The 16,360-nt window shown below is 35.6% G+C and overlaps 1 protein-coding gene across 1 annotated transcript in view; it reads right to left on the reverse strand.

Annotated features, from left to right (window-relative positions):
* LOC141508065 (CUB and sushi domain-containing protein 2) overlaps positions 1–16,360 on the reverse strand; it is a 619,633-nt gene that overhangs the window by 173,859 nt on the left and 429,414 nt on the right. The window contains exons 29-33 of the mRNA XM_074216347.1: positions 13,291–13,407; positions 10,210–10,323; positions 8,394–8,489; positions 6,298–6,501; positions 2,071–2,195 (exon numbers count right to left, since the gene is read on the reverse strand). Of these exons, the coding sequence (XP_074072448.1) occupies positions 2,071–2,195; positions 6,298–6,501; positions 8,394–8,489; positions 10,210–10,323; positions 13,291–13,407 (656 nt within the window). The remainder of the gene's footprint in view (positions 1–2,070; positions 2,196–6,297; positions 6,502–8,393; positions 8,490–10,209; positions 10,324–13,290; positions 13,408–16,360) is intronic.

A 16,360-nucleotide genomic window follows, 5' to 3' on the forward strand; every position in this document is an offset into this window, starting at 1 on the left:
TGCAGTTTAAAAAAGCCTTCAGGAATTTTTTTACCTAAACTATTGTCTAGCCCTATTTTTCTTATCAGCTAAGAGCTTGTAGGAGAGAAGCAGCCCACTTTAGTATAGTAAATGCTCAATGTGGGGTCAGAGAGTCTTAACTGTGGGACTTCCTATGTACCTGTGTGACCTTGGTTAAGCTTCTGAAACTCTCTGTGTCTCAATTACCTAATCAGTAAAGTGAGAGCCAGGGAACACAACTTGATAATAATTCAGATCATTCCAAAATTGATAAAAAAAATCAATTATTTTGTGATTCTGTACCTTTTTAACCAAGTGTAATACTTTCCATATTCCCTACTATATTTTTCCTTAGAAGAAACAGTCAGTTGTTCAATTTTATTGAGATTTTTATGGATCCCAATTCTATTAATTATCATGTTACATTTTCCCTAAAGTTTTGTATAATATGCAAATTTTGTAAGTATGCTATTTATGCTTTCATTTAAGTAAATTTAAAAAATCAAACAGAACAGATATCCTTTATAGGCAGTCATCTGGTCTCTGGTCGAATATTTCTAGAGACAGATAAGCTCACTCCCTAATAAAGCAACCTATTCCATTTTTTCAAACTAATTTATTGCTAACTGAAGTACTAAGGATTGTCTAGAATAGTATAATTTGCATTTAGCTTCCTGGATTATACCTTTTGTTATCCATATACAAACAACAATAGCCACAATGTCTTTAAGTAATGTTGAGGCAGTCATACTTTTATAGGGGTAGGGAAGAAAAGGGGATAAGCATTTATAGAGCTTATTCTATATGCCAGAAACAATGCTAAGCACTTTTTAAAAATATTATGTCTTTTGTAGAAAATTTATCCACTTCTGATAAGTACAGAGAATTTCTATCTTCAATACAGAATACCCTCCTTAAAACCAGTGAAGCTGTCTTCCTGATATGATCCCGAAGGGCAAGGGTTTCAGGGCTTAAGCCATTCTTAAAATGTTCTTGTTATGAGTTAATATAGCAGTCTCCCTCAAGGTTACTGACCATGCACACAAGAGACACACACTTTAATGTTTTGAAAAGTTAGCTCATCCTTACTGTTTCCTTCTCTGTCTCTGCAATATACCTTCCCCAAGTACCATTGTCATCACATCACTCTCCTACTCAAAGACTTTAATAATTCCCCATTGTCTACAGTAGGATGAAATATAAACTTTAGGCCAACATTCAAAGTCTTAGTCTGACTTTCTAGTTTACTATCACGATTACTCCCTTTCTAACACTGTAGTACTGAGAGACTATTTAGTCTGAACTCCTCCTTATGTGGGCAGCCAGATGGCACAGTGGATAGCATCTAGGTTTGAAGTCAGGAAGATTCAACTTTATGAGTTCAAATTCAACTTCAGATGTTTCCTCCAGTTATGTGATCCTGGATGAGTCACTTAACCCTGTTTGCCCAGAACTGGAGAAAGAAATGGCAAAACATTCCAGTATCTGCAAAGAAATCCCTGAATGGGGGTCATGAAGACACAACCAAACAACTGAACAACAACAACAAAATAGTATCTAAAAGCAGTTAGGTCCATTTCCTGCTCTGGCTACAAAATATAACTACTTTGAGCATAAGTTTTCCCATCACTGTGGTTTTACTCCTCTCAATCTGTTTACTTAGAAAGCCTACAGTAATCTATCTCCATTTTTATTAATATCTTTTTAGTTGAAACTAGATTGAAAACATTGAAAATTCCTGGTTGATCCCAATCATATTTGTTCTTCAAAATTCAATTGAAATTTCATGTTTCCATGAAATATTTCCTGTCAAGCTGATCCAGAGTACTCTTTTCCTTCACTGGACCCCATAAGGCCTTATTATCTGTAATATTCATTTGATCCTTATTTCACATAGCCTTGTATTATTTTTCCATATATTCATGTCCTGTCTTTCCAATGAAACTAGAAGATAAGGACTGTTTCTTATACATTTTCATATTGTCTAACCTGAGAATATGCCAAGAACAGGCATTCAGGAAATGGATATTAATAGAATGATTGACTAACAATGTACTCTGATGATATTACCTGGATGCCAGCCCCTTCTGGGACTGTGATCTTCCATACACAGTTGAGACTGTTCAGGTAGGGTTCTGGGAAGCCAGGAGATAGAATTGTCCCTTTGCGCTCTGTGAGATTTCCTCCACAAGGCACTGCAAGAGGAAAATACCAGTTCTTGTAAGGAATTTGTTCTGTAATATAAAGAGTCCCCAGTCATCCCCATGATTTCATTTGTTCCCATATCAAGGCTCTCTCCAGTCCCTGCAACACTGGACTTTTGATCAAGATTAAGAGGCACAGCTTAGGTAATGGAAACGACAAATCTGCCTGGAGTTATGACCAGTCTAGTGGAAAAAAGTAGGAAAACAATTCACATCCTTGGCTGATATTCCTCCTCTTATCTCTAGATTAAACAATCTATATAGAAGACAAGGAAATGCCTGAGATCATGGATCTCTGCATTACCTATGGATAGACCTTCTTATTCAAAAATGTACCTCCATCCTCTACCCTTCAAGTCTGAGGTCAGTATATAATTTCTTTTTATTTATTGGTAAGAAAGGATATATATATATATATATATATATGTATATATATATACATATATATATATATATATATGTAGATAGATAGAGATCATTAGAGTGATTAATACAGATCTGTGAGTACAGTCCCATATTCCAAAGAAATGTTACCAAGGCCACTATTTTGTCCTATCTAATGTATTAAGGAATAAATTATTCCAAAAAAGTCTGATTTTTGCTTTGCCTCAGTTGGGATGTCTAACTGACTTTGCCTACATAAGATATAGCAACTTGACCCCCAAAATCTTAAGTTCATAAGTGTTTAGACTTATTGTTTAGATAGAATTGACTTTCTGGAAGCAGCTTAAGTGGTTCATTTCCCAAGGTCAGGTGAAGAGGGGGACTAAGAGTGAGGCAGGTTGGTAGCAGTGAGGAAGATCAAAACACTCAAATGCCTTTTTATATTCTTTTTGTATGAATGAGAATGTCTACTAAGCTGATTTGTAGGTATTATCAATGAATTTTGTAGTGAGATCAAACATGAGAGTGCTATGTGTTGAAACTCTGAACCATTTTAACATACTTCTCTTGATCTTATTATCCCCCTGAGCTACTGGCCCATTCATCTTCTTCATTGCCAAATTTCTTCAGTCAGTAGCCTATATACTGCCTCAAAATTCTCATCATCTACCCAAACCTTTCCAATATCTAATAGAGAATACAGCAATCCCTTGCTCAAATCCAATTCACTTAGTTGTCATGGCATCACCTCCCTGATGCCCAAATCTTTAATCCAATTCTCAAAGATTTCTAATGACCTCTTAATTTTTCAATTCAATAACCTTTCTTTATCCTCAAATTACTTCAAGTGTTTGCAGAATTCAAAAGCATTGACTACTCCCTTTCTTATACACACTCTTTTCCCCTTGCTTCTATAACTTTACACTTTTCTATTCTTCTTGTTTCTTCTCTTTCAGTTTTAAAGAATTCCCTTCATATTCCCACATTAAATGTAAACATACCTCAAAGACCTATACTTGGATCTTTTCTTTTCCTTTCTCTTTCCCTTGGCAATCTCATGGTTTCAATTATTATCACTATGTAGAGAATTCCAAATTTTATTTACAATAATGGTTTTTCTGCCAAACTCCAGAATCATCTGTCCAAATGCCTAATGGAAATCTCCACTTGCATATCTCACAAAGAAGTCAAGTTCAAAAAGGCCCAAACCAAATCATCTCCTGCAAATTTACCACCCTGCTGAGCTTGACAATGGCACCATCATTCTTTCTTCTAGGCTTGAAATTTTAGAGGCATCTTTCACTTCCTCTCCTTCATATCTGTTCTCAAGTAAATTGTCAATGCTTTTTGCTTCTATCTTTGCACTATTCCTTGACATATTCATTGTCATCATTTTTCTCATCATTTTCATGGATTATTATAATAACTTCTAAGAAGTATCTTAGCCTCTAATGTCTCCCAATAATAATCCATCCCTCATAGTGATATATGTGTTATTCTTAGCAATGCATAATTTTGATTACATATATTGCTTCATTGCTCAAAATATTAAACTAAATTCAGAAATAGTTATTAAGTATTTGAATGTAAACTAAAATGCTGAGCTGAGGGAGAAACAGAATTCAACTAACATTTCTTTCCCTCATGAATATTGATGTTTATTTAGTGATACACAGCCTACATGCCAATGGATCTGTGATTTCATTATTGTGAAGATTCTCTCATACAATGAAGATCACAACTTATTCTGTATGAACTCTTTTCTATGTTTTTCCAGGTCCCAAGGGTCTTCCCCACTATCTTGATTATCCGTTCCTCTTTCTCTATGTTGTATTTCTCTTTGTTTCATAGGTAGCCATGGTAGGAGGTGTGGAGGGTGGACTTGAGAAAGAGATCAAGTGGCTGGCTTACTGGCAGTCAGCCTCTTTCTATGAAACTAGGATAGTCTTACAAATCTTTCTAGTATGATACAGAACCTGACAGATCTTTGACTTTGTTGACTTGACCTTTAGGAATCCAGGGTCACTTTCTCACTATAAGGGATTAGAGTAAAACTTTGCAGGTACATACCCAAATAATAATAATTATAACATAATTTATGTACAGAAAAAAGTTGCAAACACAGTTCTATGTGAATTCCAAAATGTGGAGAAATGATTATCAATGAAGATAAACAGGAAATGGTTACCCATTGCCAAATAAGTGATGTCAAAACATCTGACATTCAAAGAGCTCTAAAAATCTTCCCAGAACCTACCATTTTCATCTAATCTAGCTAATTCTTAGGATCTATGTTTTTTATTGCAACCTACAATCAAAGCATAAATCTCATCAACTATATTCCTTAAAGCTGTCATGCAAACTCTTCTTGAAAAATCTCATAGAATCAAAGCTCTAGGGCCATAGGGAATCTCAAAGATATCTTTAGAGACTCCACTTTGAACCAAAAGCAGTTCTATTTTTAGAGTTTTCTATAAAGAGTAGAACTCTGCCTTCTTATATAACTTCCTAGTTCTACCTTTCTCCTTTCTTTTACTTACTCACTCTACCAAGAATTCTACTTTCTAAATCACATGAGATACTTGCAACTCCCTGAATTAATCCCCCTAGCCTCTAGCCTTAATATTTTGTTCACAGTTCCCTTTGCTTGGATTGTACTCTTCCTCTCCACTCTCATCTTCACCTATAAACAACTGCAACAATAATGATGATGAAAAAAAGGAAATAAATGCAAAGATAATAATAGAAGCAAGCATTTATAAAGTGTTTTGAGTTTTGGAAAATGCTTGACATTCTTCTTCACAGCAATCTTTAGAGATAAGGCACAACTATTATCCCCACTTTACAATTCAAGGATATGTAGGAATGCAGACCCTGTAATTTGCTGAGCTTAGATTTAAGCCCCAGGTCTTTCTGACCACAAATTCAGTACATTATCAACTATGAAAAGCTAATTGTTTAGTCTTCAAAGTTTAGATCAAATGGCACATCAACCATGAAACCTTCCTTTATGTACCATTTGTTAATGATCTTATATTCTCATCTGCTCTTGTAGATATTTCTTTGTTTTTCTTCTAAGCACTTATAACCCATTTGTATTATAGTTATTTGTGTATTATATTATAGTTATTCCCATCTAGACTAAATATTCTTTGAAGGTAAAGACAATTTTTAAAAAAATTTGTATCTCCCTAAGGAGCTAGACCAATTTAGGTATGAATGTATGAATGAATGAATGAATGAATGAATGAATGAAACAGTTCCAGAAATCCAAAATTTGTATCTCCCTAAGGAGCTAGACCAATTTAGGTATGAATGTATGAATGAATGAATGAATGAATGAGTTCCAGAAATCCAATCTAGTAGTCTTTATTTTGAACTATAGTGGCTTTTGATACTCAATTCTTCATTAATAGTAGAGTTGTGGCAAGATAACACAATCAGAAGAGAATGCAAAATTAATTTTTAGCTATGGTAGGTAATGTTTTACAAATTTGTTTAAGGATTCAGGATCATGACATGGGAAATGATCTCATTAATGGTAATGGACAGGAGATCATTTATTGATCTCTAGAAGAATATAATCCCTACCCAATTTCTTGTACTTTTGCTACCACTTTCAAACTGGAACTTTCATAAGATCTTTTTGAAAACCTGTATCCCACTGACACCTGGTCTCCTCCAGTCCTGTCCATCTCCAAATACTCACCTATACAGGTAGGAACAGAAACATTCCATTGAGCTAGGGCCCCAGGCACTGTAAGGCACTCAATATGACGGGAGCCCTGTAGAGAATATCCAGAGTTGCACTCGAAGTGGACGACAGCCCCTACTGAGAAATCACTTCCAATCCTCCTGCCATATCGGGGTTCAGGCACAGAGCTACACTGGGTGGCACTAGTTCGAGGTACAGCTATATGGGGGAGAGTGATAAAAAGAGAGGCAGTTGACCTCACAATTACTCCAAAAATGAATCTGCCTTATTGTTGGCCAAAACTAAAACCAAGAAGCAGATTGCTTCAAAAACATCTTGTACTTCTACCTGAGATCCATCAGGATCATACCTACCTTGCAAATGAAACAAATGAAATTATACTTTGCTCAAAATTACTTGATTAGTCAGGGGCAAAGAACTCATGTATCCCATTCAATAGTAAGGCAAAAAGGGTGCTGTGGAATACAGAGACAAAAGGATGCTCTTTCATAAAAGGAGAGGAAGTTAAGTCAAGTTCACTGCATAAGCACTTCCTAATGCCATGCTGCAGACAGGAAGAATGAGTCTATCCTTGATTCAGCTTGCCTAAGTGTTAAATAGAAGGTACACAGTAATAGGGTAAGTAAATAACTAAGATGTGCTAAGAGAAAAATTAGTGACATTGCAAGTGGTATTAGAATTCCATGATTTTTCTCTCCTTTTGTCTTCATTATCATGACTATGGCTATTTCTGTGGGTTCAAGGTCTGGTCTGTACTTCTTCAAAGACCAGCAAAAACATACATCAGGAGAAATGAAGAAAGTACTATTGAAGTTTGTCCTAGATCTAACCTAGAAGCCAGAGTTTCCCTACAAGATTATCATAGTCCTTTGATTCCAAGATGTCACAGTTCTCTACCATTTCATAATAGCATGTCAGTATTATTAATTTACCAAAGTAAAGATTAAAACCTATTTAAAGGGAATTTAAGATTATGAAACCAGGTCCTTGATGAATCCAAGACTTTTTCAGGATGACATTGTCTCAGCCTACAACCATTCTATTGGTTCTAATCCCTGATCATTCTTAAATCTGACACTAGGTAGGTAAATCCTGCTCAAATTATTTTGCCCAGAGGTTTAGCCCCAATCTATCACTCTGGTCTCTCCATAAGCCACAAATGCTTATGAATACAAATTCACCCTTTCTTTTTTGTAAATTTACTTGAGCTCTTTTAAAAAGGTCATTTATTTATTTATACAGGGAATCTAAAGCTACTATATATAAATTGTAAAGGAACTCTATAGGGTTTTGGGATATATAGTTAATTGCCGTAAATCCCTCAAAAAAATTGAACATTTCAGGAAAGCAGGGCTGGCACCATGCATGAGCAGATCTTCTCACATGATCAAAGAATCTTTGATTTCCTTGGTAGGAGATTCTTCCCCCTTCCCTCAACCCTTCAAGGCTGGAATTCCAACTCTGAGAGATATTTATGGGTCAAACAATTCAAGTGGGGTCTTTATTTTAAGAATATTTCTGAGGTGTATCTCCAAAAGGCTTCCAAGGCACATTTTATCCAGAATCCTGAAAAATATGTAGCTATGCTACATAGATAGTGAGAAAGCCCCAAAATAGTCCAGTGAATTCTGGTTTCCTGAGCAAAGAGTGATTAAGTTCCTGAGCAAAGTACCAAGGTGACCAACAGCTTGACTAAAAACAGGGATTCTTAATTGTTCTGTGTGTCATGGGTTCCCCTTTTTGAACCCCTTTTCATAAAAATGTATAAAATTACATAGAATTACAAAGAAAACCAACAATTGGGAATCATGGTTGTCAAAAATAGTAAAATGTTCATGGATCTCTGGTTAAGAATTTTCATATAAATCAGCCTCGTGACTAAAGTTCCACATTTTCATCTAAGCCAGAATCACATAAATACTTAAAGATTATGAGGACCTCAAGCTGATAATCCTTATCATTTGTAACAATATAAAATCTAAAGGTGGGACTGCATCTATGGAAAAGGGGTCTTAAGTCTGTGAGTTTTCTACTGACAGACCCAAGTTGGTTCAGCTGGGAGTCAACTGCCTCTTCCTCATCTTACTTACCTTGGTAAACAAAGTGAAATCCTCTAGCTGTTGCTTGGCCTTTGGCACTGAACTTAATCAACACTTGGTTGGAGGTGGCCAGTGGCAGTGATTCTCCTTTAGAAAAAAAAGGGGGGGGTGAGAAGTGAGAGAATAATCCAAGGAGCCTGGATTAACTGACTATAATACATTATAGTTACTAAGATTTCATCTTTTATACTTAAGGTTATCCCTAGTGCCCTGTAAAAACTTGTTACTGGAAAATTGAAGCAGACTAGAAAAATCAGAGAATTGCAAAACTTTGAGGGTATAAGGAATCTTAGAAACTACTCAGTAGCCCAGAGATGTGAAATGAAGTACACAAAAGTTCATATAATTAATAAGTAGTAAAGTCAGACCTCCAACCCAGGTCTTTTGGATGCAAATCTAAGTCTCTGGCTATTGAGGCTAGATACAAAAAAACAAATCTAAAAATACTTTCATATCTACTTTTTTCTCACTGGTACTTATAGCAAATCTGAGGGACAGGTAAGACAGATTGCTATCTCTATTTTATAGAGAAGAAAATTTATCGACGAGATAAGCCAAAGGCTACAGAGTAAAGTATTCCAGTCCCATCAGACTTGGCCATCTCTCAACCAGGTTCCTTTGGGTTTGAGAAGATTAATCAGTACTACCTTGTTTTGCTTGTTTTTGCCCTTTGTTCTTGAAGAAAACCATGACATCAGAAAGGTGACGCCATGCCATTCACATGAATTAGTTTTGGCTGAGGGGGTGTTGTGCAAAGTCATCAATCTCACCTTCTCCTCCAAAGTCATCTAGGTCCAGTGACCAGATATAGATCAAGGTAACTGGAGATGATCTTGATTGTGAGGCAATCAGGGTTATGGGACTTGTCCAAGGTCACACAGCTAATAAGTGTCTGAGACTAGATTTGAACTCAGATCCTCCTGACTTTAGGCTCAGAGCTCTACCTACTGCTAACATTACAGTAATCAATACTACCATTGGTTTTAGAAAGAATGTGTAAATGACTTTACTTAACAAAGCCACAGGACCTATCTGTGGCCACTATTGCCTAATTTATGAGGCAGAAGGATAGAAAGGGAGATAGAGCACCAGTCCTGGAAATGGGAAGATCTGAGTTCAAATCTACAACATGTCAGGCACAATAGTCAATATGAACACCTTGGCGGGGGGGGGGGGGGGTTCCCTAAACATACATATCTCAGTTTCCTTTGAACTGCTTCAATTATGCTTCACTCACATAATCCTGTATCCTCTCTGATGAGGGTGCAGAATGCTGGATGGTCCTGTGCCAGTGTCTCCCATGTTGCACAATCAATTCCAAAGTTCTTATAAGAGACTTTCAAGGCATCCCTGTATGCCTTCTGACCCCACTGTGAACCTTGACAGTTACCTCCCCCCTAAAAAATGTTAACTCATTGAGGACTGGGACTACTACAGTAGTTCTATTTGTTTATATCTCCAGGTTTTAAGATAGTGCTTGGCACAAGACAAACTTACAAACAAATATTTTTCTTTCATTCTTTTATTTATAAAAGACATACTCAAAATTCTGAAAAAAGGTTCAACCCATCAATATTTATAGTTCTGGCACAGTAGCACTGAACTAAGCAAATATTTAATTTCATTTTAAAAATAACATTTAAAAATCTGATAGAAATTCTTTTGTTATATTCCAGAGAAGGGTTCAGCATCAAGGAATAAAGATTGAACTGTATTTTGAATTCCCTTATGTACAAACCTTCACCCTTCCACCTTTTCTTCCCCACTTCAAATGCTTCCCTTCTCTCTCAGATGTATCCTCTCATACCTGTGTGGGAGCCAGAAAGGGAGCTCAGGAGTCTTGAGTGCTGATTGTGTCCATCATGAACTTCCACTACATCATTGAGGGCTGTGTGAAAGAAGGCAAACTGGCCAAATACCACTGCAGAGAAAACAAAGTTCAGGTCAAGCCTAGCATTTGAGAAGAAAGGCATATGTAAGAATTCAGAAAATATTCTCCTCTTCAGGCATCCTATTTCACTCTTTAAAAAAAAAACACACACTTTCTTTACCTCCCAACCCAATTCTTCTAATTGACAAAATTTTTAAAAGTCTTTTAAAAGCATGTTTAGACAAGTAAAACAGATTTCTATTTTAGTCATTCCTAAAATATTTATGTCTCATTTTGCACCCTGCATTTTTTACCTCTTTATCAGGAGATGGCTAGCATGTTTCATTATTAGTCCTCTACAAATCTCCAAATCCAATTTTGGCTCTACTTTTGATTTCATCTCATTCCAACAATCATTGCCTATTCTTTTCTTTAAAATCTTGAATGAGACAGTCTCCAAGATGAAACTCAGATGCAGGTAAATTCCTTTACTTTATATCTTTTTAAGATACATGGCTGTTAAAATATTCATTTGTTTGTAGGAAACCTCCCATAAGCCAGGCACACTGGTTCTCAGTCTTATCTTTTGAAGGACTGAATAGTTTACAAAGTATTTTAGCAGACTGGACCAAAAACCTGGGAAACTGGCACTGGACATAGCTTAACTGACCTGGTCAGTTTCCTCGCCCATTTTCCTTAGGCACAATATGAAGAAAAGAGACAATCAAATCAAACTCTCATCTGTCTTGGACACCAGCTTTATATCCCCAAAAGGAGGTGTTTCAAGGAAAACAAACAAAAAAACCCCACATTATAGGCCATTTAATCCTATGTGGATAGTTGAAAGAATTGGGAAAGCAGAAGATAATAAATTTGAGACTTCTCTAGTTTGAATTATAGGGAAATATATATGTATAGCACCTGCAAACACTGAACGACTTACTAGGAAAAACCCTTGAAACTCTCTAATACTTTGCAAAGTATTCTGTTCAGATAATTGGACAATAATAGTTCAATAATTGTTTGGAAATTCATTTTCATACTGAGCTGAAACAGGAATGGGGAAAGTAGGTCCCAAATAGAGCTAAGGAATTCTGTTCTTTGGTAAATAACCTCTGTGAGCAAATGAAGTAGTTGGTCTAGGACAGCTGGAAACTGCTTAAATGAAAAATTGAACTAGAAAGAGACAACCTTCCAAAGTCTCTCTATTTAATTTGGCTTGTATTTTGCTAAAATTTGCTGAGAGCACACTGATCTATGAATACCTACACATACAACCTAATGATAGCAATATGTTATGGCTCCAATAATGGACTGGATGACCCTAAATGTAATGTCATTTTTAGGACCACTTAAGACAAACTGAATAAACTAAGTCAAACTTAAGACAAACTGAATAAACTAAGTTAAAAGGTGCTTGTAAAATATTCTCAAAATTAAAAAAAATAGTTTAAGAATCACAGGATTATAGAATTAGAAACATATTTATATCCTGGTTCAAACTGTATCCAAACAATAAATGTTCTCCACAGTATCTCAGACAAGTTTTCTCAAGACTCTTCTTAAATACTTTCAATGACATCTAACACACTCCTAAACTGCCCCATTTCAGGACAGGTCTAATTGTTTGTAAGTTCTTCTTCATCCTCTGATTTCTATTCATTTTTCTGCCTAACTTTAGAGATAAAGTCCCTGATGTTTAAAAGCAACAGTTAATGGAATCATGGCCTTTAGAGGCAAAATAGTACTATCATCTATTGTAACCACTTTCATTTTTCACATAAAGGAATTACTGTCCATAGACTCAAAGGATCAAGGAAATATAAGGAAGAAGTAGTAAAGTCAGAATCCATGGCCAGGGACTCTAACTCTAATGCCAGCAATCTTTTTATTTGAGTAGACCATGACTAAGGATATTGCTGGATTATGGAGATAATTATTTCTGTCTCCAAGTGAAGAAGTAATACATCCAATATGATGAATAACTTCTCTCTCCAAATAGAATTGGATTTTGAAAATAGAGACAAATGTAACCTTACAAAAGTTGTAGTATTATGTTTGACCTGGTCCCTGTCTCAAAAGAGTTACTAAGAAAAGGGCAGGCATTATTTGAGAAGATCCTGCTCTTTTTGCTACCTGTATTGTTCTTCAGGGATGTAGCAAAGGGAATCCTGGTTCTTAGAATCAGGTTTAGAGATAGAATAGAACCTTAGAGGTCATCTATTTGAGCCTTCTCATTTGACTAATGAGGAATCTTGGACCAAGAAAAGTTAAGATAATTTGCCCAAGTCATATTAGTAAGTGGCAGAGTTAAGTTTGAACTCAGATCCTCTGTCTTCACTTCCAGTGTTCTTCCCACTGTGCAAATCTGTAGCTGAGAATCTGAATTTGTTCAGTGATTTTTAGACATGGTTGTTCAAGAGGTTTTGTTTGTTCAATTTTCATTTTTTGTTTTTATTTTTGAGCTTAATGCTCCTATTGGTTGGCTTTGCCTAGACTATGCTGTGGAAGATTGGATGGAAGAGAAAGATACCATTCTTAGGAGCTAAACAAGTGGAAAGATAAAATGCATACCCACCCTGAAAAAGTCCTCCACATATCAATCAATACTGGACACATTCCAGAACCAGATGACAGACATCATTCCCATGACTTTGTACTGTGGGGGCAAGAAGACTTTCATTGCACCACACACACACACACATGTGGTGGGGATGCATTCATTTTGGCCATGTTCTATGGGGCATGTATGCTGGCCTTTTTCAGAAAAATGCATGTCCTGTTGAGATAATACCTCCTTATTGGTAGTTTTCATGGCTAAGGGTGTTATGTTAATTAGAACATAAGATCAGACTGGAAGACCCACTCATTTTATGTATTGCAAGAGGAACTGGGGAGAAATATGTCCATGCCTCTTCTGGGATACATCCTATACTTTCTCTCCCTTAGACATTGAGCCAGGACCTTGGATTTTTCTAGCTTTCAGATAAAAGTGAGTAGACTACAAAGAGAACATACCATAGTCCTTTGGAACCACGATAAAATACAGGCAGACTTGTCCACGTGTATAATTTTGTGGGTAATTGGGGGATAAGACAACTCCATCAGAACCTACATATTGGCCCCCACAGGGTGCTGAAAGAAAAAAAGAGAAGCAGATGACCATCAGTTTCCATTCTCCCCATTCCATCATTATGCTCCCTAGTCCCAGCATTCCAGGTAGCATAGGGAACTGATAGATATAGTTAGGAGATTAGAAAGAAGGTATTCTTGTCCAAAAATTATTTCTGTGGTCAAGCCAGAAATTAAGTGTCTTTTAAATATCCCCTTAAGAATGAGAAGAGATCACACTGGCTGGCATGATTTTTATTTCAGTCATGTCAGACTCCTCTTGATCCCTTTTGGAAATTTCTTGACAAAGGTATTAGAGCAGTTTGCTAGGTCCTTCTCCAGCTCATTTAAGAGATATGAAAATTGAGGCAAATAGGGTTAAATGATTTGTCCAAGGTTACATAGCTAGTAAATATGAGGCTGGACTGGAACTCAGGAAGAGATTTCCTAATTCCAAGTCCATTGCTCTAACCACTGTGCCACTTAACTAATCTAGCATGTATTTAAATTATAAAAGAAAAGAAAAATTCTTATCTTTTGTTACCTAGGAAAACTAGGCCCAAGAACCTGGACTACAGAACAAATATGTTTTCATTGGGAAAGAATAGGGGTCCTAACATTCCAAGGATGGCAATAGGGGCCTATTGAGAGTTGGAAAAGTGAAATCATTGTTGATGCTGATGTTGTTGCAGAAGTGAAAGAAATAAAGACAAGTGATTCTGGTCAGTCCCAACACAGGGTTTCCAAGTCAATATTTTTGAGCAAAACAGAATGTTCATACTTGTGTTCATCTCATTGTGCTTATCTGGGAGAAGAAGATCAACCTTCACAAAGCAGCCCATATTCCCCTGAAAAGGAGTGTAGTGGGCCCCAGAAGAAAATTCTGACTGAAGGTCTAACAGCTCCTTCTTGTCATACTGAAGTCCAACCAATATCTAAGTGCTTAACACTTCTCTCTCTCCCCATCATCTGGCCTTCCTTTATTCTACAACTCTGCCAGTTAACTGCCTCTCTTAAAAGGCAGGTTAAATTGTTTATCAATTTAGAAGTGAAGGGAATACACTTTCCCAAAAAAGATAGATAAAAGGGAGAGGAAGGAGGTATGATGATGTTTTTATATCTGTCATTTTCAAAGAAGGCTGTGAATTGGATTTGGATGAGAGGTGTTGTGCTAATTCACCAACCTCACTTTCTCCTTCAGATCCATTTAAGTCCTGTGGTCAGATATGAATCAAGACAACTAGAAATGTTTCTAGATGTGGGGCAATTAGGATTAAGTGACTAGCCCAAGGTCACACAGCTGTTTACTGTAAAGTTTCTGAGATCAGATTTGAACTTCTGTCCTCCTGACTCCAAGGCCAGTGTTCTATCCACTACATCATTTACAAAAAGCAGCAATTCATAACTAGGGATTTGTGTCTTTTTAAAAATATTTTTATAATTATATTCCTTTTTAAAAATTTTTGATAAACATGTTTACAGATTAGTCATTTTTGATATGAGGAATTAGGATTAAGGGAAATAAATACCTAAGAGATAGTTTTTTATAAAGTGTTAATCAGATTCTGAAGGGTTGTTTTGTTTTGATTTGTTTTTCTTCCTCTGGATGGAGATAAGGCCGCCTTCCTTTACAATGTTTTCATCAGTTCTCTTGTTATTCTTGTCCTTTTGTTGAATGAATGAATTCATTTGTTGAATGAATATTTTTTCCTCAGTAAAATAGTTATTTGGTAGCTTGATTTGTTTGACACTGAATAAGTAATTTAAATCGCGTAGAATTGTCATTTTTATTGTATTTGCTCAACCTAACCATGAGCAATTGATATTTTGTCAATTATGGAGATCTCATTTTTTTTTGAGTGAGAAGTGCTTTATAATTGTGTTGACAGAGTTTCTGGGTTTGTCTTGAAAGATAGATTCCCAAGTATTTAATGTTGTCTATAGTTACTTTAAATGAAATTTCTATGTCTATCTTTTGCTCTTGGGTTTTGTTTATATAAATATGTATATATATATATATATATACACATATGAATGCTGATGATTTATGTGTGTTTATTTTACATCCTAATATTTTGCTGAATTTGTTAATTGTTTCAAGGAGTTTTTTTAGATGATTTTCTCGTATTCTCTAAGTATACCATCATATCACCTACAAAGAGTGAGTTTTGCTTCCTCATTGATAATTCTGATTCTTTCAATTTCTTTTTCTTCTCTTATTGCTACAGTCAGCATTTCTAATATTATTATTGAACAGTAATGGTGATAAAGGGCATCCTTGTTTCACCCCTGATTTTACTGGAAATGCTCTGAGTTTATCTCCATTACATATAATACTTGTTGATGGTTTTAGAGAGATACTATTTACTATTTTAAGGAAAACTCCATTTTTTCCCAAACTTTCTAGTGCTTCTTAATAGGAATAGATGTTTTTTTTTGTCAAAGGTGTTTTAAGCATCTATTGAGATATATGATTTCTGTTGGTTTTGCTATTGATATGTTTAATTATGTTGAGTGTTTTCCTAATGTTGAACCATCCCTGCCTACCTGTAAGTCCTGATCATAGTGTATTATCCTAGTAATAACTTGCTGTAGTCTCATTGCTAAAATTTTAATTAAGATTTTTGCATGAATATTCAATAGGGAGATTGGTCTATAATTTTCTTTCCTTGTTTTGGTTCTTCCTGCTTTAGGTATCAATATCATATTGGTATCATAAAAAAAGAATTTGGCAGAATTTATTCTCCTATATTTTAAAAATAGTTTATGTAGAATAGGAATTAATTGTTCTTTAAATGTTTGGTAGAATTCACACTTGTAAATCTATCTGGACCTGGAGACTTTTTTCTTAGGGAGTTTATTGATTGTTTCTTCGATTTCTTTTCCTGTTATGGGATTATTTAAGTATTTTTTTTCCTCTTCTGTCAATCTTGGCAGTTTGTATTTTTGTAAATATTTATCCATTTCACTCAGGTTA

The sequence above is a fragment of the Macrotis lagotis genome, chromosome 1 (genome assembly GCF_037893015.1).
Source record: "Macrotis lagotis isolate mMagLag1 chromosome 1, bilby.v1.9.chrom.fasta, whole genome shotgun sequence".
Lineage (NCBI taxonomy): Eukaryota > Metazoa > Chordata > Mammalia > Peramelemorphia > Peramelidae > Macrotis > Macrotis lagotis.